Genomic DNA, 22,478 nt, shown 5'->3' on the forward strand with positions numbered 1-22,478 from the left:
TTTCAAATGAAATAATTAACCTAAGGAGCTTGAAAAAGTACCTGGCACAGACTAGGTCTCAATAAATGGAAGCTACTACTATTAGTATTAGATCACTAATGTTTAGCAGAAATAAAATAGGAAGGGACTGGGGAGGAGGCAGGTTAAGATTTCCTCTGAACATAACATATAAAGCAGCAGAGAACATAACATCTAAAGAGGACATCACATCAACAAAGCATTTTACTATTTGGAGAGATTATAAAAATCTCAAAGCCAGAAGGGATATCAGAGAATATTTGGCCTGTCTCCTTTATTTTTAAGGATGTAAAGGTCCAGCCAGGTGGTGCTGGTCTAGTCTAATATAGTTACTTAGAGGTTAAAAACAGGTTGAGCCCAAGGCTCTTGAATTTCATCTTTAAAGTTTTTACCAGCATGAGAAACTGGCTCTTAAAGCTCACAATGGTGTACAAACCACCTTCATATTAAACTCTCATATTACCATTAGTGGTTAATAGAACAGATTGTCAGATTAGACTTCTGGTTTTAATTCCTGTCTCGACCATTTCCTAGCTGAATGATCAAGTTACTGTCTCTGTTCCTTAATTTCTTCAGCTATAAAATGTGAGTATAGTAGTATGTATCTCATAACATTGTTTTTTATTGAGAAAAATATACATTTAAGGCACTCAGAAAAAGCCATGGCATAGAAAGCATTCCATAAATATTGGCCATCATGATAGATATACTACTATCTCCATGGTAGATTACATGATTTTTCTTACTGCCATCTTTATAAGGATTCCCCCCCCCCCCACTATATGGTCATTTGACTTGCTTTGGCTAATGAACTATGAGTGAAAATGACACATGCTCCTCCTGATTACATGCTGTAGAAGCCATTGTGTGGCCCTCCCATTGTTTTTCTTTACTCCTCAAGCCTTGGAGAGTGGAGAATATATTGCAGAGCTGCAACTGACCCATAGCTAACACACAACATAAACAAGAATATGTTTCTACCATAAGCAACTGAGATTTGGGGCAGTAGCCTATTGTGTGTGGGGGTGCTGATTACATAATAAAAATCTAGTTGGTCATAAATAGCCTAAATCAACTTGTACAATCTCACACTGTTTCAGTGCATTAGCTGCCAGGTGTTGCAGTGGTCAGTTAACACAGGCAAAAATGAAAGTAACAGCTAAGTCTTTAATCAATTACTACAATAGCATTAGCAAGATGCTCAACAAGAAAAAGTGCTGGCAGCTGCAGTGCTTCCTTCTTATCCATAAACAGTGCCAGGTGAGGGTCAGGTGAATCACCACAGGTGTGGGGACTGTCTCACGGCCAAGAGCACTAAACAAAGGGTCCCATCATGTTATGGACTTGGGGGCCAGGAGGAAGAAGAAAGGAAAAGGCTAGGAGTGGGAAAGTATTGACTACTGAGTTAGAATGGGGAGAAGTGTCCCCAGGCTTCTCTACTCCAGTAAGAAGTCTTGGCAGAGCTGCCTGGTAAGGCCCCAGGTGACCCACGTGATAGGCTTTCAGATGGAGGTGCCTGGGCCAGCAGTGCAGATATGCCCAAGAGCAGTGCTGTCCAGGCAATGCTGAACCCTGAGTGCAACTCAGAGACTGTGTGCATTAGCCATGCCTCAGTCGGCGGGGGGGGGGGGGGGGGGGCGGGGGGGAGCAGAGGGTAGGGAGGGAGAGACAGCATTCCCCCATGAGAGGTGAAGCATTTTTAATTGCTTCTAATCAGGTCTAAAAAAAAATCACACTGGAAATGGAGCTAGACTCCTCAGGTAAGATGATTTGTTTCACTAAATACCTAAAAATAATGTAAAGGTACAATAATTAGGAAAAAGTAGTACTGATGAATGGTAAATAAACCAATGGAACATAACAGAGAAACCAGAAACAGATCTATGCATATACAATTGATAAAAGACAAATGAGTAATGTACAACCATGGGGAAAAGACGGTCTTTCCTGTAAGTGATGACAGATAAATTGGATATTCATATGGGAAAAGAATGAATTTGACTCTATCTTACTCATACATAAAATCAATTTCAGCTGAATCACTCTACGTACACCTGAACAAATATAACACTGTAGGTTAATTACAATGGAATTTAAAAAAATTTTTTTTAAATATTTTATTTATTCATGAGACAGAGAGAGAGGCAGAGACATAGGCAGAGGGAGAAGCAGGCTCCATGCAGGGAGCCCGATGTGGGACTCGGTCCCGGGTCTCCAGGATCACGCCCTGGACTGAAGCAGGCACCAAACCGCTGAGCCACCCAGGTGTCCCGAAATTAAAAATTTTTAAATATCAATTTCAAATGGATTATAGATATAAAATGGAAAAAGGAAAACTGTAAGACCTTTAAAGTGTAAGTACAGGTTATCTTCATGATCTCAAGGCAGAGAAGTTTTTTTTTTTTCAGAGAAAGAATTGTTCAAATACATACCAAACAAAAAGACACACAAAAAAAGATAAACTGGACTATATCAAAATTTAAAAACTAATGCTCATCAAAGGCATCATTAAGAAAATTAAAAGGCAAGTCATCGAGTTGGAGAAGGTATTTGCATTCTTAGTGAAAGGGCCTCATATTAAGAATAGGTAAATAATTCCTATAACATATATAACAATCTATACAGGAACTTTCCATAAAGAACATAAAACAACCAATAAGCACACAATGAGCTTCTCTATTCTCTACTCTTGGTCCAAGAGACGTGACCTGACCTCATCTCTCAAGGCTAGCAAGGGCATAAACAATACGAACAAGTGGCTGGGGTATAAGTGTGGCCAGGGTCCTGCTGTGCTGGCACACCCAGCAGGACATGCAGGAGGGCAAGAGGCCCAGGGAGGGTTGTCTCTCCCAACAATGGCACAGAGTTACAATGTAAAATGTGGGATGCCTGGTGGCTCAGCGGTTGAGCATCTGCTTTTGGCCTCAGGGAATGATCCCAGAGTCCTGGGATCAAGTTTTTTTTTTTTTTAATTTTTTTTTTAATTTTTACTTATTTATGATAGTCACACAGAGAGAGAGAGAGAGGCAGAGACACAGGCAGAGGGAGAAGCAGGCTCCATGCACCGGGAGCCCGACATGGGACTCGATCCCGGGTCTCCAGGATCACGCCCTGGGCCAAAGGCAGGCGCTAAACCGCTGCGCCACCCAGGGATCCCTTTTTTTTTTTTTTTTTTTTGGGATCAAGTTTTACATCTGGCTCCGGCAGGAAGCCTGCTTCTCCCTCTGCCTATGTCTCTGCCTCTCTGTGTCTCTCATGAATAAACAAAATCTTAAAAAAAAAAAAAAAAGAAAAAAGAAAAAACAAAAAAAAACTTTTGATTGGAATGCTAAGTATTCCTATCTCTTCTTTCTCCCTATATACCCCAAATATATCTAGACCAGGTAATTTATTTTGTTGTGGGGACTCTTTGGGCATGCAGGATGTTGAGCAGCATCCCTCGCCTCAATCTGCTAGATGCCAGTAGCATCTCAACTGTTCACTGATGGTACAACCGAAAATATCTCCAGATGTTGCCAATATTCTCCAATTGAGAACCATTGGTTTAATTTCAGATACAAAAGTCTATTCTCAAGCACTTCTGCAATGGTAACTTTAAAACACAGTAATCTCTAATTTCCTATTCCTTTTTTTTTTTTTTTAGATTTTATTTATTTATTCATGAGAGACACACACAGAGAGAGAGGCAGAGACACAGGCAGAGGGAGAAGCAGGTTCCACACAGGAAGCCGGATGTGGGACTCGATCCTGGGTCTCCAGGATCAGGCCCTGGGCTGCAGGCGGCACTAAACCGCTGCACCACTGGGGCTGCCCTAGTTTCCTATTCCTATTTTCTTCCTGAATGAATAAATAAATTTGGCCAAACAAATGAAGAGCTTCGTATTTCAGTTTTCACATATATATTCTAAAATTGGGATTTAAAATAAATAAATAAACAAACAAATAAATAAATAAAGTTGGGATTTTTTAAAAAGATTTTTTATTTATTCATGAGAGACACACAGAGGGAGGCAGAGACACAGGCAGAGGGAGAAGCAGGCTCCATCCAGGGAGCCTGACGTGCGACTCGATCCCGGGTCTCCAGGATCAGGCCCTGGGCTGAAGGCAACGCTAAACTGCTGAGGTACCTGGGGTGCCCTAAAGTTGGATTTTTTCTTTTTTTTTTTTTTTAGGATTTTATTAACTTATTTGAGAGAGCCCAAGAGTGAGCAGGGGGAGAGGCAGGGAAAGAGGGAGCAGCAGACTCCCTGCTGAGCACTGAGCCCCATGCAAGGCTCAATCCCATGACATGGAGATCATGACCTGAGCCAAAGTCAGATGCTTAACCGACTGACCCCATCCAGGTGCCCCAAAAGTTGGATTTTTTAGGCTTAGTCTGAGGAACAGTTATAGATATGGTACAGAAAGAAGTCTGCCTACAAAGTGGTAAGACAGACACATAACCTTGCAAACAGCTTATAAATTTCTGTAGATAACTTCATAAATGATCCACACAATGATTTGACAAGCATTTATTAAACACCTACTGAGTGCTCAGCACTGTACTAGGCACTGGGGGGGTGCAGAGATACAAATGTAAAAGCTATTATTCCTGCCCTCAAGGAGCTTACAATTTAATTTTGGAAATGAATACAAATGAAACTACAATACAGAGTGCTAAAAATAATTACAAAGCAACATATTAGTAAGTACACGGACCACAGTACAAACTCAAGGGATAAGTGCTGCGGCAACACAGGAAAAGGGATGTCTCCATGTGAGGTGAAGTCAGGGAGAGCTCACTCAGAAAATATAAAGAAGCTAGGCTTGAAGGGAGTGATGAACAAGAGCTGGGGCCAAAAAACAATCCACACAAAAGACACTGGATGAGAAAGGCACAGGGGCAAGGGCTTGTAAGACAAGTTTGAACACGAGTCGAGGTGAATATGCTGGAGAATGAGGCTAGGGCAGATTAACCACAAAGGGCAAAGTAATGGGAGATTCGAACACCAGTGCTCTGATAAGAATTATCTGCTGCGTGTTCTTGACTGGAAATAGATTGGAGGGGCAGCCCCGGTGATGCAGCGGTTTAGTGCCGCCTGCAGCCCAGGGTGTGATCCTGGAGACCCAGGATCGAGTCCCATATTGGGCTTCCTGCAGGGAGCCTGCTTCTCCCTCTGCCTGTGTCTCTGCCTCTCTCTTCGCTCTCTCTGAATGAATAAATAAATAAATCTTTAAAAAAAAAAAAAAAAAAAGGAAATGGATTGGAGGAGGATCACCATTACAGGAAGCCTTACAGGATGGGGATCTTGAAAGCAAGGGAATTAGAAAGAAATTACAATTACCTAGGCCTCAGATGATACTATATCTGCAGAAGGCTGCAAGGGGATGGCAAAAATATAAAAGATCCAGCCTCAAGGATAAAACTAAGAACTGGAATGTAGAGTGGAGAGCAGAAAAAGAATAAAAGACAATTCAAGATGGGGAAAAGAAATATGAAGTACAGGGTGCCTCGCTGGCTCAGTCAGGGGAGCACAGGACTCCATCTTAGGGTGGTGAGTTTTAGCCCCACATCGGGCTTGGAGCCCACTTAAAAAAATATGCAAGGCAGGGAGTCTATTCAGGCTAAAGAACCTAAGCTATAATGCCTATTTAAAAGGAAGATGGGAGTGAGGGACAAGAGTGATGAGATCAGTTTTCAAATACTAAGCTGTGTAGCTATCTGACCCACAAAGTAGGAAATATTAAGTTACTGAAATACAGAAGTGTAAACAATCAAAATAGATAGAAGTGAATATAGAAAAAATACTGGATAAAATCAAGACATGGGGGTTATTTTCAGTGGAGAGGAGAAAAAAGACAAAGAAAAGCTAGAAATTGAGAGGAAAATGACAAAAAAAAAAGGATCCTACAAGCCAAGTAAGAGAATTCCTGAGATGCAGGGTAACTCAACAGTATGAAAACAGATCAACAAGGACAAAAACTAAGAAAAGGCATATTTATCCATAGGACACTTCAGTGCAATATTGAGTACAAAAGCTAGTAAGAAGTTTCAAGAGTACATTAATGAGAAAATGGGGTTAACGATGATGGATAGTATGTTTGAAAAACCATGACTGATGGAAGAAACAGAACGGCAGTTGGAAATGTGCAGTGAAGTTGAAGGTTTTCCACATTTATGCTGTAGGTAAACTTAACTACTGTCATCCCAATTGACCATACATGCCTGGGGCACTGGGATATTTCATTTCCCTCCAATTTCAATTTTAGTTTCTTGGGGCAGGTTAGAAATGTACTCAAATCTGTATATTATTGCTTTATCCTCTGAGTTACTCTTTTAAACATGTTTTACTTGTACCATTTAGTTTTCTAGTACTACAAAGCATCAAAAGTATCATTTAAAGATACAGTTATCAACTAGAATGACATTTTCAACCCATTCTCCAGTAACTGCAATGGATTTGCACTACACTGTACCTTTCCTTCCCCAGTAGCTTTTATGGCAAGGGGTACAGAATTTTCAAACAGCTGGCCAGGGTCAGGGTGTTCATTAGAGACATGGTAGCAGAGTGATTAGCACAGGCTCAGGAATCTAATCCTGTAGGGAAGAGTCCCTACTCTGGCACTTCCCCAGCTACATAACCTTGGTCAACTCGCCTCTCTAAGCCTATTTTCCTCGTTTATAATATATGGGATATAATATGTCATAACCAAGAGAAATACTCAGCATAGGGCTTGGCACACAGTAAGTGCTTAATAAATGTCACCTATGACTATTTAGAGTCTCAGGACTAAGAGTAATGCTAACTGCTCTATATGGGGAACATCCACATTCTAGCGCTACCTTGTTCAATGGTGGAAATCATTGAAACCTATTAAGACGTGTCTTCTATGACTAAGTTGGATGGCAGCAGAGTTACAGAAGAACTACTTTATCAGGCTAAAATGAAAAGATCATCATGGGAGAAGAGAGTACTGGTCAACAGTTCATTTCAGATTAGAGTGTAAAAATAGAATCTGCAGGATATAAGAACTTAGCACACATCACGCAGTCAGGAGCTCACAATAAGGTCATAAAGATCAACACCACTCCAGTGCCAAGAGTAAGAAGTGGAGACCAAGAATGGACTTCTATGTGCGCCCCTGCAAAAACAATAGCCTTTTCTACTTCTTACACTATGTGGCTATTTTTATATGTGGGCTGAGCCAACCTCCATAGTTCTTTCAAGTCACAATCTTTCCTCATTCATTTCAGCATCACACTAATCTTCCTGGGCATATTTTCTTTTCTCTGAATTTCTGTCAGATGCTTAGTGATTATAGTTTAAGTAACATGGCTACACATTTTTCTGAGTAGAGAGATATTAGCAGGAATACTTACAGTCATTTTCAGCATGTTGCTCTAAGAGCTTTCACTGAAATAAAATACAAGTGCCCCTCTGAACTATGTGGGAGGACTGCATGTATGTGTGCACATATTTTCCCTCTGACAATGTACCATCCTATCTGCACACAGGCAGCACCGGCCTCAGGCAGAACTGGTGTCTTACAGAGGGTAAGGCGTAACTGAAGCAGGGAGCAAGGATCTGGAGACAACCAGATTTATTTGTGGTTTCTTGAAATTTCAAGTACAAGGGAATGAGGAATGGAATTCCCTTCAAGTGCAAGGGAATCTATAGGTCAAAATAAAGGGGGAAGAGTAAGAAAATAAAGGATAACAGAAAGCACTGTATTGAGAGTTAACCAAGGAAACCAGGGTGACAAATGACAGGTGGGTATCAAATGACTTAGTGAAACAGGTTTAATTAATAACCTTGATGTTGTTAGTGGCCAGAGTAGGTGACAGCAGAGAAGAGAAGGGATTTTATAGAGAAGGAATTTATGATCCAAAAGGCAGACCTTTATGATGAGAGATCTTATGACTGATTTTGGAAAAAAAAACATCAATTGTAAAATAATTTGATTAGCAACTGTCCCTGCTTAGAACAGTCAATGGGAAGTTGTGTAACTTCTCTTGGCATGTATCCTATCCCTCTGAATGGGATTAATGGAATCAGTTACAATTCTGAAAGCTGATTTTGGAAAAAAGCCAAAAGTAACCATTACAAATGTGATGAACAAGTGGTTAATGGTCATATTTGGAGGAGTGGTAGCACTACTGGAACAGTAGCACTACCAGAATAATTAGATTAGAAGTACTGAATTTAAAGGACAAACCATGTAGGTGCATAGATTCTGGTGAGTTACTGAAACCAGCCTCATTACTTTATATAACATCCCTTGGTATACTGAGAAAGCCTCCAAGAAGAAAGATAGTGCCTGGTGATGAGGAGTTAATACTGTGTCTCTGCTGGATTACAGATGGGAGTACACCAGAATTCAGAAGGATGAGGATCTAGGAGGTAAAGTATTTGACAGATCACCACTGTGGACATAGCTAATGGTAAGAACACCTGGAGAATGGAGGGTAAGGTACTAAGGCCATCTAATGAGGTGGGACCAGGGTAATGGCATGAGTGACACAGATCATTAGGTCAGGGGTTTGTGCAGACTGATAAGAACCAGAAAAGACAGTACTGTAACAGGTCAAGACGGTTGAGTATATGTTCTTTGTAAGGATTTTTAGGTCTTCTTCACGTACCTGTCTCCTCTTTCTCCCATGTGATGCTGTAATGGGGAGAGTTTAAACACCTGTGCACCACAGTGTACAGTGGGAAGGTGGAAAGGAGAGCCAGAAGTCACCAAAAGGTACAACCACAGAAGCTCAAGAGTACTCAGGCTGAGTCTCCACTCACCTCTTTCTCTGCTTCATTCCCACAACCATCACTTCCTTTGCTGACACAGGTACTGGGGCTGGGGGTGGTGAAGAATACGTATAGATGCCCAATGACTCAGTGGAGTCAGTGAAGGTGATATATGAAGAAAAATGCTGGAGTGCTGTTAAAAATATAGCATTCTGAGTTTGCGTGGGAATACAGGTTTCCACTATCAGGAACATTAGAATAAAAACAAAATGCACACTTAAGCATAAATACATTAAGTGCCTGTAAAAATTTCCCTAGAACTAGGTTCTTAGAAAGCTAAATACAAAATAAGTCTCACACAGAGGCTGCTTCAAACTCTAAAGTAGCTTCTCAGATCAGATTTGGAGCACAAGTACACCCTCAGGGGAACCAATGGCGGAAGGGGATCAGAGGAGATGGGAAGAAGCAGAGGAACTAGGAGGTGTAGCCTCTCTCAAACCTACAGCTATTCTCCCAAAATAAAACTAAGTGCCTCCATGACAAGCAACCTGCCCTAATGCTATTGTGTTTCTAAAGGATCCTTTAGGCCATCAGGAGTGCCACTCCTTCAGACACCTCCCAAGACCGTCAGTCTAATCCACCTGCATCAAGGCACTGGCCCAAACTACTGAAGAGTTATTATAACTCCACCACCAATATTAATTCTGACCATGGGTGAGATTGTAATGATGACACACACTGGCTTTTTACTACACTGAAAGACCTCTCACCAGCATGTGGTTTCTCTCATGTTGAATAATGCCCAAACCAAGACTGTGTTTTTTTCCCTAAACTCCTATGGATTCAGATTTTTCTCCACTGTGGATTCTCTGATGCCGAATGAGACTTGATCTCTGAATAAAGGCTTTCCCACATTCATTACATTGATAGGGCTTCTCCCCTGTGTGAATTCTCAGATGCTGTATGAGGCCAGTGTTCCCATTGAAAGCTTTCCCACATTCTTTACATTTATAGGGTCTTTCTCCAGTGTGGATTCTCTGATGTTCAATAAGGCCTGACTTCTGACTGAAGGCCCTCCCACACTCATTACATTTGTAGGGTTTCTCCCCAGTGTGGCTTCTCTGATGGCCAATAAGATGTGAGCTCCGCCTGAAGGTTTTCCCACACTCATCACACTCATAGGGCTTCTCCCCAGTGTGGATTCTCTGATGTCCAATGAGGTGAGAGCTATGACTGAAGGCCTTCCCACACTCATTACACTCATAGGGTCTCTCCCCACTGTGGATTCTCTGGTGCAGGATCAGGCCCGCGCTCTGACTGAAGGCCTTTCCACACTGATTGCACTGATACGGCTTCTCCCCAGTATGGATTCTCTGGTGCAGGATCAGGCCTGTGTTCTGACTGAAGGCTTTCCCACACTCCTTACAGTGATAGCGCTTTACTTTGTTGTGGATATCCTGATGGGAAAGAAGGGCTGACCTGTAACTGAAGGCTTTACCACACACATTACATTGGTAGGGTTTCTCCCCAGTGTGGATTCTCCAGTGGCGAACAAGGCCTGAGCTCTGAGCAAAGCTCTTCCCACATTCATCACATTTATGTCGTCTCTCCTGGGTGGGATTTCCCCGCTGCCTTTCTAATCTGCCCAGAAGATCTCGGGTTTCTCCATGCTCAAGACCCCCGATAACATCCCCGTTGCATCTGGCAGCTGTCTCTCCATGTGGTTGGATTCCAGTAGATATTACCTGTTTTGAAGCTAATTCCCTGTTCTCATTCCTGTTCTCACCACCTGAAATGAAAATGTGAGAAACATCAAGCTAAAGTCACTCTCTATTCTCTATGTTAAAAAAGAATCAAACATAAGGGAAACACATGGAAAACTAGCAGTAAACACAAAGCTTCCATCTGTCTCCAAATGCTGTCATAGAGGGAGATGAAAGCAGGGTCTAGCACAAGCCCCACAGGCCAAATGGGGAAGAAGTGCCATAAAGAAAGAGGAATAAAGAAAGATGGGCAGCCCCGGTGGGGCAGTGGTGTAGTGCCACCTGCAGCCCAGGGCGTGATCCTGGAGACCCTGGATCGAGTCCCACGTCAGGCTCTCTGCATGGAGCCTGCTTCTCCCTCTGCCTGTGTCTCTGCCTCTCTCTCCGTGTCTCTATGAATAAATAAATAAAATCTTTTTTTTTTAAGATTAATTTATTTATTTATGAGAAACACACACACACACAGAGAGAGAGAGAGGCAGAGACACAGGCAGAGAGAGAAGCAGGCTCCACGCAGGGAGCCCAATGTGGGACTCGATCCTGGGTCTCCAGGATCATGCCCTGGACTGCAGGCGGCGCTAAACCGCTGCGCCACCGGGGCTGCCCTAAATAAATAAAATCTTAAAAAAAAAAAAAAATAGAAAAGAAAAGAAAAAGAAAAAGAAAAAGAAAAGAAAGAGGGATGTTGGGAGGGCACTAAAGCAGGGAAGGGATCACCTGAGGACAAGTTGGGGAGTGGGAAGAAATATGGAACCGCTGAAGAACCTAACAGGACAGAAAGGGAAAAAAGCCGCAGTCACTGAAAGGGCAGAAGCACAACAGCCTAACAGGGTGAAATCTAGGTAAATATTCTACAGGCCTGGAAGCAGAAGGAATAACTCCAACTGCATACAGAACAGTACACAAGAGGAGTCCTGGACTGGAGAACAGAAATCCATCTTAGAGCATTGTTTCTGTTAGTTCTTGAGTTCCTCAACAATGTCTCTCAGGAAGATCGCAGCTACTATCACATAACAAAACACCTTAATTGATAACAATAACCAGAGCTCTCCTTACCCAGGGAGAACATGTTTCTGTAATTCTCTGGCCTATTATCTCTATTGGGATCCTTCTGTGATGGATCAAGAAGCCACTCCTCTCGAATTAGGGACACAGCCATGTCTTCGATCTTCTCCAAAGTCTGAAACAAAACAAAATCCCCATGTGGGACCGGGACTATTCTACAGGTCAAACTCAGAGTATCAGAGATCCGTCAGGGTTGGAGAGGATCAAGGGGTGGGAACATACTGTGTAAAGGGATCTAAAGCAGCTTGGAGGAAGAGGGAAATGCACCAATTTATTGGGGGAAAATCAAGAATCATGCAAAAAGGGACCCCCCTGGATGGCTCAGTGGTTGAGCACGCCTGCCTTTGGCCCAGGGCGTAATCCTGGAATACCAGGATTGAGTCCCACATTAGGCTCCCTGCATTGAGCCTGCTTTTCTCTCTGCCTATGTCTCTGCCTCTCTCTCTATTATGAATTAAAAAGAAAAATAATCATGCAAAAAGAAAAAAAAAATCATGCAAAAAGAATTTGGGGCAAGTTTCTTGGTCAATACTGGTACAGCGAGTCCAGACATAAGGTAGATGCCACTATTGCTGCTGAAACCCTAGGGCTGGGGTTCAGTGAGAAGCAGTACAACTCACCTGGAACCCTGCTGTGAGAAGTGTTGCTGTCATCTCCTGGTCTCCAGGACTTCCTTTCTGGGAAGGCGTAGGACTCTGAGAAGTAGAGATGGCTGAGAGAGAAAAAAGGAGCTGAGTGAGACCAGCCCTGTTCCACATTTGCAGCAGTCAGCACTAACTCATTCCAAAGATGCTTGCATTTCAAAACATATGCATATCAGATTTTGCACATAAAGTGCTGAGGGGCCCCTGGCTGGCTTGGTAGGTAGAGAATGCAGTTCTTGATCTCCGGATTATAAATTCAAGCCCCAAGCTGGGTCCAGAGATTCCTTAAATAAACTTTTAAAAATAACACATACATATGTAAATATATTTGGTTTTTTTTTTTTTAATAAAAAGAATAAAATAAAATGCTGATATCTTGAGCATTGGGTCTATACCTATGGTTGCCCACAACACATCTGCTCTTGCATGTCCCACTCAGCCTCAAATTGAATGTCAAAAATAGAGTACTGGTTTCCTAACAGGAATTGCTTTACAACTTATTTTCTCCCACCAAAGCTACATTCTATTCTTGTGCTTCTGTACAGAGTTTATTTAGGTCTCTTGGCAAATGGAATAGAACAAATTTCTCTCTATTAACTCTATTACCTTTCTGAAATGTCTACCATGACTGCCAGTATCTGCTTCCTAGAGATACCAGACAATGCAATACTAAAATTAACCAACTACTGTGTCTTGGACAACAGGCTTTAGAATTTTAGACAAGAATCATATTACTAGCTGAAACTGTTTCTATGTTGTTCCTTTAGAAATATTAAAAATCCATTGATGAAACAAATTGCTTTAAACCACATAAGTGAAACAGTAAAAAAAAAAAAAAGTGAAACAGTAAGAAATGCAGAGCAAGTATGAGACGAGTCTAGAATATCTTGTTCTGTAAGAAGGTAAGAAATTCTCAAAAATAATGGAGAAATGTCAAAAGGATGCAGGAGTCAGCCAGAGGGGCCTCCTCTGACCAAATCTGAGACAATTTAAGCATAAAAATAAACACAGTAACAAATAAAAACAGAGATATTTTATTTCTGGAATAAAATAAGAATTTATGAGTCCATACTGACAAATTAATAAAATAAAATAAAATGGGGAGGAGGGAACACTCTCTATTACAACAAATACATGTAGAAGGAATGACACAGAAAATCATCATTTTGTAAGTTTTAGTAATAATCACTTAGTCAAGAAGCATCAGTGAATATTAAAACCAGTGTTTCAGCAACAGAAGCTTGATGAATACAAGAGATTCAAGAGGATCTTGCCACAAATTACTTATTAACTACAAAGAGAAAAATACCAACTTTATAATGACTAACCTAGCAAGAATAACCTTAACTAAGTCATCAAAAATACCAACACCATGGGCAGCCTGGGTGGCTCAGCAGTTTAGCGCCACCTTCAGCCCAGGGCCTGATCCTGGAGACCTGGGATCGAGTCCCACACTGGGCTCCCTACATGGAACCTGCTTCTCCCTCTGCCTGTGTCTGTCTGTCTCTCTCTGTGTCTCTCATGAATAAATAAAATCTTCAAAAAAAAAAAAAAAAACAGGAATAGGACAAATTCCTGCTGCACTACAGAGGTGGCGGCAATAGCACTTCTGGGGTACTCCTACCACATACATACAACTGGAATTTACACATAAGGAAACATCACACAAGCCCAAATTGCAGTCATTTTGTAAAAGAACCGACCTGTACTTATCAAAATTGTCAAGGTCATGAAAGGCAAATGGCTGAGGAACTATTCCAAATTAAAGCCATCTACAGAGACACAACTGACTACAAAGGATAATCCTGGACTGGACTCTGGAAGAACATTATTGGGACAACTGGCAAAACAAAAATATAAACTGTGGACTAGATTAGTACTGTATCAGCATTACATTTCCTAACTGTGATGCATTTATTGAGGCTATCCAAGAAAATGTTCTTGCATGAGGAATCATATACTGAAATAGTTTCAAAGAAAGTGACATATTACCAACAAAACCGCAAAAATGACTATGTTGTTAATACACTGGGATAACAGAAACGTGTGAAGATATAAAAATCCCCGAATTCTTTAATTTGTTCATGAATTTAGCAATGGGACTGACAATCTGTATTTGAAGCCTACAAAAACACAGAAATTCTACTTGCTGGTTCTCTAGGAACTCAACAGGCACTTCCTTTCTTTTCTTACTCCTCCTTCCTTGTCAATGAGATCTGGCCCCTCACCTCTCTCTTGTGACCCTTGGGGCACCAGAGATTTATGCTGGGCTGCCACAGGTCGGAGCTGAGTATGTGGAAGCTCTGGTGCAGACTCTGAATTCACTACCTCTTCCCAGAGTCCATGTCCATGTGCACGGGCTGGGACCTGAAAACAATAGGACAGTTGCATTACAAAGAATTCCTTTGTGAAAGGAAGCGAACAGCATAAGGGGACCCAGGCACACCTATAGGCATATATGCTTGTTAAAGGGAGCAGAATTTCACCTACTTCCTAGGGGCAGTGAGAACACAAACATGTTGATTAGCACAGAAAGGCATCATTTCTGCTGACGCCCTCCCTTCCTGCCATTCTGCACATGTAATGTATGGAAAGAATGATAAACAGAAACTTAAAGCAGTGTTATTTAGCAGAAAAAACTTTGGTAATGCACTAGGAAACTGAGGTCTGGTCTCAGATCTACATTTAATTATGTGTCCAGAGTAATTCAAGTAACAAGCTCTCTACATATCAGTTTCCCATCTGGCAAAGAGGAATAATAATAGTTGCCAAGAATGTTACGAGGATAAAAAAAATGTATACATAGCCTTCACAAAAATAAAAAGAACCCTACAAATACAAGCCACATGGCACTAGACCTATTTTCATCCTCCTACAACAGAAATGGATCCAGCCTTTCTTTATTCTCCTGTTGTGGTGCCAATATTCCTCCAGCAAGGTTCCAGACCACCCAGTCACAGCATGCACACTCCTTTTACTTACTGGCCGGCCTAATATATCAATCTGCCTTTCCAAATCCTCCAATAGGGTTACCACCTCCTCTCCATTCTCTAGCTGATGTTCCTTAACCAGAGTTTGGAGCTCCTCAGGCAGGATGGTCAAGAACTGCTCTAGCACTAGTAACTCCAAGATCTGCTCCTTGGTGTTCAAATCTGGCCTCAGCCACTGATGGCAAAGTGCGCGGAGCTGGATCAGAGCTTCTCGGGGTCCTAATGTCTCCTGGTAGCATAACTTCCTGAAGCGCAGGCGAAACAGCTCTTGGCCAGGAGGGTTCTTTTCATGCAGACTAGATTCCTGGTCCCAGCCATGATCTTCCTCTACCTTGACGATTACCAAGTCTTCTTCTGGAGCTTGGTCTGGTGTGGATGGGGCTAACGATTTTCTTGATTCTGCTGCCATTTAGGGCTGGAAAAGCTTGGGATGCTTGTTTCCACTATCTTTTTTATCTTGAGAAGAACTTTCCAAGGATCTCTTCTGTAAGGGTAATTCTTAGGGTAGAGAAACTGTCAAACAACATTAAAGCAAGTCAAAGGTCATAGTAATTTACTAAGGCGTCTTAACAAGCTCCTTACCGCAACACATACCTCATGGCTCAGTCATTTAAGTGATCCCTCCACTGTCCCAGAAGTAACTCCTTCCCTAACTTTCTGCCATGCCAAACACCCATCTGAGGAATATTCCCTTCCTTCTGCTTCCTCTCCTTAGGGATGGGGAATACAGCAAAGTCAGGAAACTATGCAGAGTGGGTCTAATTGAAGGTCTGCATTTAACCTCAGCTGGCCCTCAATGAAGCTGATTTGACTCTTTCAGTATTTGCTACACCAGCTATACTGTTATAACACACTTCAGCTCTCAGGCTATCCCTCGCACTCAACAAAGGAAACTAATTTTTTAAAAGTATTTTATTTATTTATGAGACACACAGAGAGAGAAAGACACAGGCAGAGGGAGAAGCAGGCTCCTCACAGGGACCCCAATGCAAGACTCGATCCTGTGACTCAGGATCACGCCCTGAGCCAAAGGCAGATGCTCAACCATTGAGCCACCCAGGCATCCTGAGGAGACTAATTTCTATATAATCTAGCTCAAGGTATTGTCCAGAACTGTCCTAACACCATGCTCTTCTCCACCTAACAGCATTATCCTACTGTGCTCTCCATCCTCCCTCCTGTCTCAAGGCTAACTACTACTTCTACTGCAGACCTTATCTCCCTCTACAACTCTTTGGAGCACTGGCCCTGCCTCTCCAAAGAACCTACAGTTCCTAACCACACATGTAAACCGAGAAGTCTAGTCCTACACAATAATGAACTTTCACAGTGTTTTATAAATAAAATCATACAGTAGGTACCCTTTTGAGTCTGGCATCTTTCACTTAGCATAATCCATATGAGATCATCAATATTGTTGACTGTATCAGCAGTTTGTTCCTTATATGGATGTACGTTTATCCATTCTTCAGTTGAGAGATCTCTCAAATCGTTTTCAGTTTTTGACAATTACAAATAAAACCACTATGAACATCTGGATGTTGAGTTTTAGTGTGAACAAGTTTTCATTTCACTTGAGCAAATATCTAAAACTGCTGGGTCATACGGTTAAGTATAATTTTATAAGAAACTGCAAAACTGTCCTCTAATGTGGCTATAACACTCTGCATTCCACTAGCTATGTGAGAACTGCTGTTGCTCTATCCTGACAAGCATTTAATACTGTTTTACTTTTAACTTTAGATATCTATTGAGTGTATAATGATATCTTACTATGGTTTTATTTATTTATTATCTTACTTTTATTTTTAACCACTCTCTGGTGCTGCACTATGGTTTTAATTTGCATTTTTCAGGACACCTGGGTGGCTCAGTGGTTGGGCATCTGCCTTCAGCCCAGGACATGATCCCGGGTCTGGGGATCGAGTCCAGCATCGGGCTCCCTGTGTGGAGCCTGCTTCTCCCTCTGCCTATGTCTCTGCCTCTCTCTGTCTCTCTCATGAATAAATAAAAAAATTAAATCTTTAAAAAAAAAAAAAACAACACACTAGCTATAAATACAAAATACTTCAATGTTAACTGTGCACCATTTGAGAATTTTATGTTAAGATATTAAATACATCAACATTGGGATCCCTGGGTGGATCAGCAGTTTAGCACCGCCTTCAGCCCAGGGCGTGATCCTGGAGTCCCGGGATCAAGCCCCACGTTGGGCTCCCTGCATGGAGCCTGCTTCTCCCTCTGCCTGTGTCTCCCTCTCTTTCTCTCTCTCTCTCATGAATAAATAAATAAAATCCTTAAAAAAAAAAATACATCAACATCATATTAAATGATATCAAATAAAGTCTCAAGAGTAAGACCCATAGAAGTCATTTAATTACCAGATTTATTCATAATTTATACCAAATCAGCCAACTGATGTCTGCCTGTGTCTCCCTCTGCCTGTGTCTCCCTCTCTTTCTCTCTCTCTCTCATGAATAAATAAATAAAATCCTTAAAAAAAAAAATACATCAACATCATATTAAATGATATCAAATAAAGTCTCAAGAGTAAGACCCATAGAAGTCATTTAATTACCAGATTTTATTCATAATTTATACCAAATCAGCCAACCAGTCTTGTTCATTCTCCATCCTGATTATTCTTTTTAGTAGTTCATTTTCTACTTTTTAATCTCTTCCTTCTCCAATCAGGTTTTTGACAATTACAACCTATAATCAAGTACAAAGATATGGACTACAAAATTAATCTATTATGTACCCTTTTCTCAGTTTCATGTATACACATCTGCATTAAATTGGTAAGCATTTTATGCATAAAGACTGCTTCTTACATCTTAAGAACACTGGTCAAGGAGCACCTGGATAGCTCAGTCGGTTAAGCATGAGACTCTGGGTTTCACCTCAGGTCTTGATCTCACTGTGGAGAGGTCTAACTGGGGTAGGACTCTGCACTCAGCCTGAAGTCACCTTGAGATTCTTTCTGCCCCTCCCCCCTGAGCTCTCTCTCACTCTTAAATGGGGGTGCTTGGGTGGCTTAGTTAAGTGTCTGCATTTGGTTCAGGTCTTGATCGAGCTCTGTGATGGGCTCCCTGCTCAGCCGGCAGTCAGCTGGTTCCTCTCCCTTCACCCCTCTCCCCTGTTTGTGCTGGAGGTGCACACGGTCTTAAACAAATTCTTTAAACATAAATAAATAAGTTTTAAAAATATTTTATTTATCTATTCATGAGAGACATAGAGAGAGAAGCAGAGGCATAGGCAGAGGGAGAAGCAAGCTCCCTACAGGGAGCCTGATGTGGGACTCAATCCCAGGATCACCGCCTGAACCAAAGACAGAGAACTGAGCCACCCAGGGGTCTCTATATATTGAGACATCTTAAAAACAAAAACAACAACAAACCTGGTTAAGTTTACTGATTTAGGAAGTTAAAACAGCCAATCTGTAAAGTCTGATCCCAAATGCTATATAATCCTGTCAACTACTAAAGGCACAACTCACATTTTATTATTTTTAAAACATTACTTTGTCAGCATTTTAGAGGGAAGAATTATTTATTTCAGAGAAAGAGGGAGAGAAGGGGGGACAGAGGAAGAGAGTGTCTTAAGCAGATTCCTTGCTGAGCCCAGTCTCAGGGGGCTCAATCTCAGGACCTGAACCCAAATCAAGAGTCGGAGGCTTAACCCACTGAACCATCCAGGTGTCCCACAATTCAGACTTTAGTAGCATTCTTTTTTTAGAGGTGAAAACAAATGTTTTCTTTCTTCAGATTAATTAAGTCTACTTTGGGATATTTGGGAACTTAAAACAAAATAAGAAACTTTCCAGGCTTTAAGATCAAGAAAAAAATAGGTGAGGCAAAAACTGTCCTTTAGGGGCACGTGGACTGAGCGTCTGCCTTCGGCTGAAGTCCAGGACAGGAGTCTTGGAATGGAGTCCTGGTCCCACTCCCCACAGGGAGCCTGCTTCTCTCTCTGCTTATGTCTCTGCCTCTGTCTCTCATGAATAAACAAAAATCTTAAAAAAAAAAAAAAAAAAGAGAGAGAGAGAGAGAGAGAGAGAAAATCCTGTCCTTTAGAGTTACCTCAAACTGTGGAAGCCAGTTTTAACATCTACCACATGCCACACTCAACCACAGCACAGATTCAAAATACTTAAGCGTTTGTAAAAACAATGATTACTGCATAAAGATACTTAACTACCCAAACAGGAATATGGATCCTTTTTAGTTGGTGGCAGCGGCAGTATTCACGTCGCCTGACAAAATGACTAGTGAGTGACAGGACTGTTGGAAAGGGGGCCCCTCTAGAAGAGTTCCCAGGCATTTACTTTTGTTACCTTCGATAAACGAAATATTCTGAGAAAGGCTGAATATTCTCTATTAACCCCAAAGTTGTGAAAAACGTGTCTTTTGCAGTTACCACCATTTTCTGAATACACTGCAAAGAGCAGAGTAGCAGCAAAAGTAGGTTTCCAGGAATAATTAGGGCTTCCAAAAGCAACATATTGCTTTAAAAAAAAAAAAGAAAAGAAAAGAGAAAGTTGTACTATGAAGGAAATGCGAAAGTGCTAAATAATTCAGGGGGTGGAAACAGCTGGATAAAAGGTAACGCGGGGGCGGTTTTCCCGTTTTCATACGGACACCCTCACAAAGAAAGGAGCGGAAGGGGGGAGCTATTCCCCATGGGGGGGGTCTCAGCGGCCCCGACCCCCGCAGTCCGGGCGCCCCCGCCTCTGGGACCCTCTCCAGACCCTCAGGTCGGTCCCCAGCAGCGGCCTAGTCCGGCCACAAAGAGCCGTCCTCCTCCGCCCGGAGCCCGAACCGTTACTCACCACGAGCTCCAGGGGCCGCACGGGACGGGAAAGGCGGGCTGCATAGGCCGGACGGACCAGGAGGGAAAGGCGGGGAGAAAACCGGGAGACAGCGGTCGCCGGGCCACGGCCCTGCAGCCCTAACTTCCAGACCCGCGGAGGCACAACATAGCCCAACGCGCATCTTGTCCGGAGGCACTTCCGGAAGCTCTCTAGGAACGCTGGAGGCCTCGAAGCTCTATGGTCGGTCGGCCTGAGCGACGCGCGCGCATCCCTCCGCGGGCCCCAGCTCTCCGGGGCCTGCGTGCCGCTCGGTCCGCGGACTGCAGTGGGAAGGTGGGTTCGGGCTGGGGGCCTGGGCACGCAAACAGCCCGGCCGGCCCGTTGCTGCCTCTCTCCAGGCCTCCTGCGCAGACTGCCAGTTGCATGAGGCATTCCTGCCAATCACAGTTCACAGCCTTTGGAATCCCGTTTGGCATTGAGGATAGTACACCTTAGGCTATTGTTCAAAAAATCATGGGTTGCTCAGTGGTTGAGCATCTGCCTTTGGCTCAAGTCATGATCCTGGCCTCCTAGGATCCAGTCCGGTATCGGTATAGGTTCCCTGCAGGATGCCTGCTTCTCCCTCTGCCTGTGTCTCTGCCTCTCTCTGGATCTCTCATGAATAAATAAATTAAATCTTAAAAAAAAAATCACGGTGATTGAATACAAATTTGCAACGAACCTTTAGCTGAGTTCGAGCCCTTGCTTTCCTGCTGAATTGCAATCTCTTAAAAAAAAAACCTGCTTTGCAGCTTAGCCTTTTAAATGCTATATCTGTGAGGGAAGCTTCACTGGTAGACTCTAGTTTTAACACCACAAAGTTGGGGGAAAATCTATGTTCGCAAGTACATCCCTTCTGTGTGCCCTGAAGGAAAGCCCAGGTCAGTAGGTTGTTAAGTGTGGTATTCGTTGTCTAAGGACAAGAGCCACAGAGACAGTATTTCGACTGCTCTAAAGAACTGCCCCCAGGGCTGTCCGCTTGCAGGGGACCATATGCAAAACTGGGAAGAGAATATGTGCCTGCAAGCAGCTCTCCAAAACCTTGATGCATAAAGACAGTGGTAGAAAAAAAAAGAAAAAAAAAAGCTCAGTGGTAAAAATGAAGATTCACTGATTTCCACAGAAACATAAATCTTAATTTACACATCATCTTGGGCAGCCCTGATGGCTTAGCCGTTTAGCGCTGCCGGGGGTGTGATCCTGGAGACCCTGGATCGAGTCCCTCATAGGGCTCCCTGCATGGAGCCTGCTTCTCCCTCTGCCTGTGTCTCTGCCTCTCTCTGTGTGTCTCTCATGAATAAATAAATGAAATCCTAAAAAAAAAAAAAAAAAAAAAAATTTACACATCATCTTAATACATTATGTTTCTATCATATTTGATTGTTCAAAACTAGTGCCTGCAGGCCTGTGCTCACCGGTTTTCTGGTTCTTCCTGTTTGGGGGATCTTCTTGTGGTCACTTGAAACTTGAAACGGTCACAACGGGAGGGAAAAGCTTGGTTCTTATCTCACTGAGTTGAAGAATGAATCTCGCAAACAACAGAGCCAGCAAAGTGATAGAAATTTATTAAGCAGAGATACAAAGAAAACTATCAAAAGTGAGAGAGAGAAGTCCTGACTGGGTTGCCACTGAGGGCTTTTTTGGTCTGTCTTTTATAGGGATCTGACCAGGGAACTTGCTAAATTTCTTGTCAGTATCAGTGGATTTATAAATTTCATGTCTATAGTTAGAACAAACACGGTGGACTTGTAACAAGATGTTTCTTTGTAAATAGCATGAGCACAAAGCATTCCCTTCTCTCCTCCATAATATTTCTCTACATCTGGGGTTTCTGTGAGCCTAGTAGCCATTAAAGGGGGGTACTCCCTAACAATTTGGAGCTAGGGAGCCAGGTTTATTTTTGTTTTTACGGTCTTATTTGTTTCCTTGGGATGTGTAGGAGCCTGACTCTGGGGCCTTCCCCTTATCTTTCCCTGACTAGCCCCGTCTGCCCCTAACTTGTTCCTATATCAACAGAAGGTGGACATTCATCACCTACTGCAGTGTTAGTGCACGCCTTATATATCTGTTGTACTAAAGTTTTAACTTTCCAGACTAAATAGGATTTCGGCGAGGGGGGGGGGGAGGAGGTGAGGAAAATGTCATATCTGTGTTGTTTCTCCTCTCTCTCCCCATTTTTATTCCTAAGGTACCTTTCCTAACTACCCACTTATCCTGAGTTCTCAGGTGCCCCTCCAATCTTCACCTTAATCTCCCCTCTATGTTCCTGCTGGTAGCTGATGTGGAGGGAAAAAAGGCAAAAGAGAGGGGCAGCCTGGTGGCTTAGCGGTTTAGTGCAGCCTTCGAGCCCAGGGCCTGATCCTGAAGACCTGGGATCGGGTCCCACGCAAAATATTAAAAAAAAAAAAAAAAAAAAGGCAAAA

General features: G+C 42.5%; 1 protein-coding gene across 1 annotated transcript; it reads right to left on the minus strand.

The window, feature by feature from the left end:
- Positions 1-4,514: 4,514 nt before the first annotated feature.
- On the minus strand, positions 4,515-20,255 carry ZKSCAN8 (zinc finger with KRAB and SCAN domains 8). The gene is made up of 6 exons (XM_077885911.1): positions 20,035-20,255; positions 15,196-15,716; positions 14,442-14,580; positions 12,190-12,281; positions 11,561-11,684; positions 4,515-10,530 (listed from the first exon to the last, which is right to left on the minus strand). Exons 2-6 carry the CDS (start codon positions 15,610-15,612, stop codon positions 9,569-9,571), a joined length of 1,734 nt encoding a protein of 577 aa, XP_077742037.1. The 5' UTR covers positions 15,613-15,716; positions 20,035-20,255; the 3' UTR covers positions 4,515-9,568.
- Between the last annotated feature and the right edge of the window lie 2,223 nt (positions 20,256-22,478).

Source organism: Canis aureus, chromosome 37 (genome assembly GCF_053574225.1).
Source record: "Canis aureus isolate CA01 chromosome 37, VMU_Caureus_v.1.0, whole genome shotgun sequence".
Classification (NCBI taxonomy): Eukaryota; Metazoa; Chordata; class Mammalia; order Carnivora; family Canidae; genus Canis; species Canis aureus.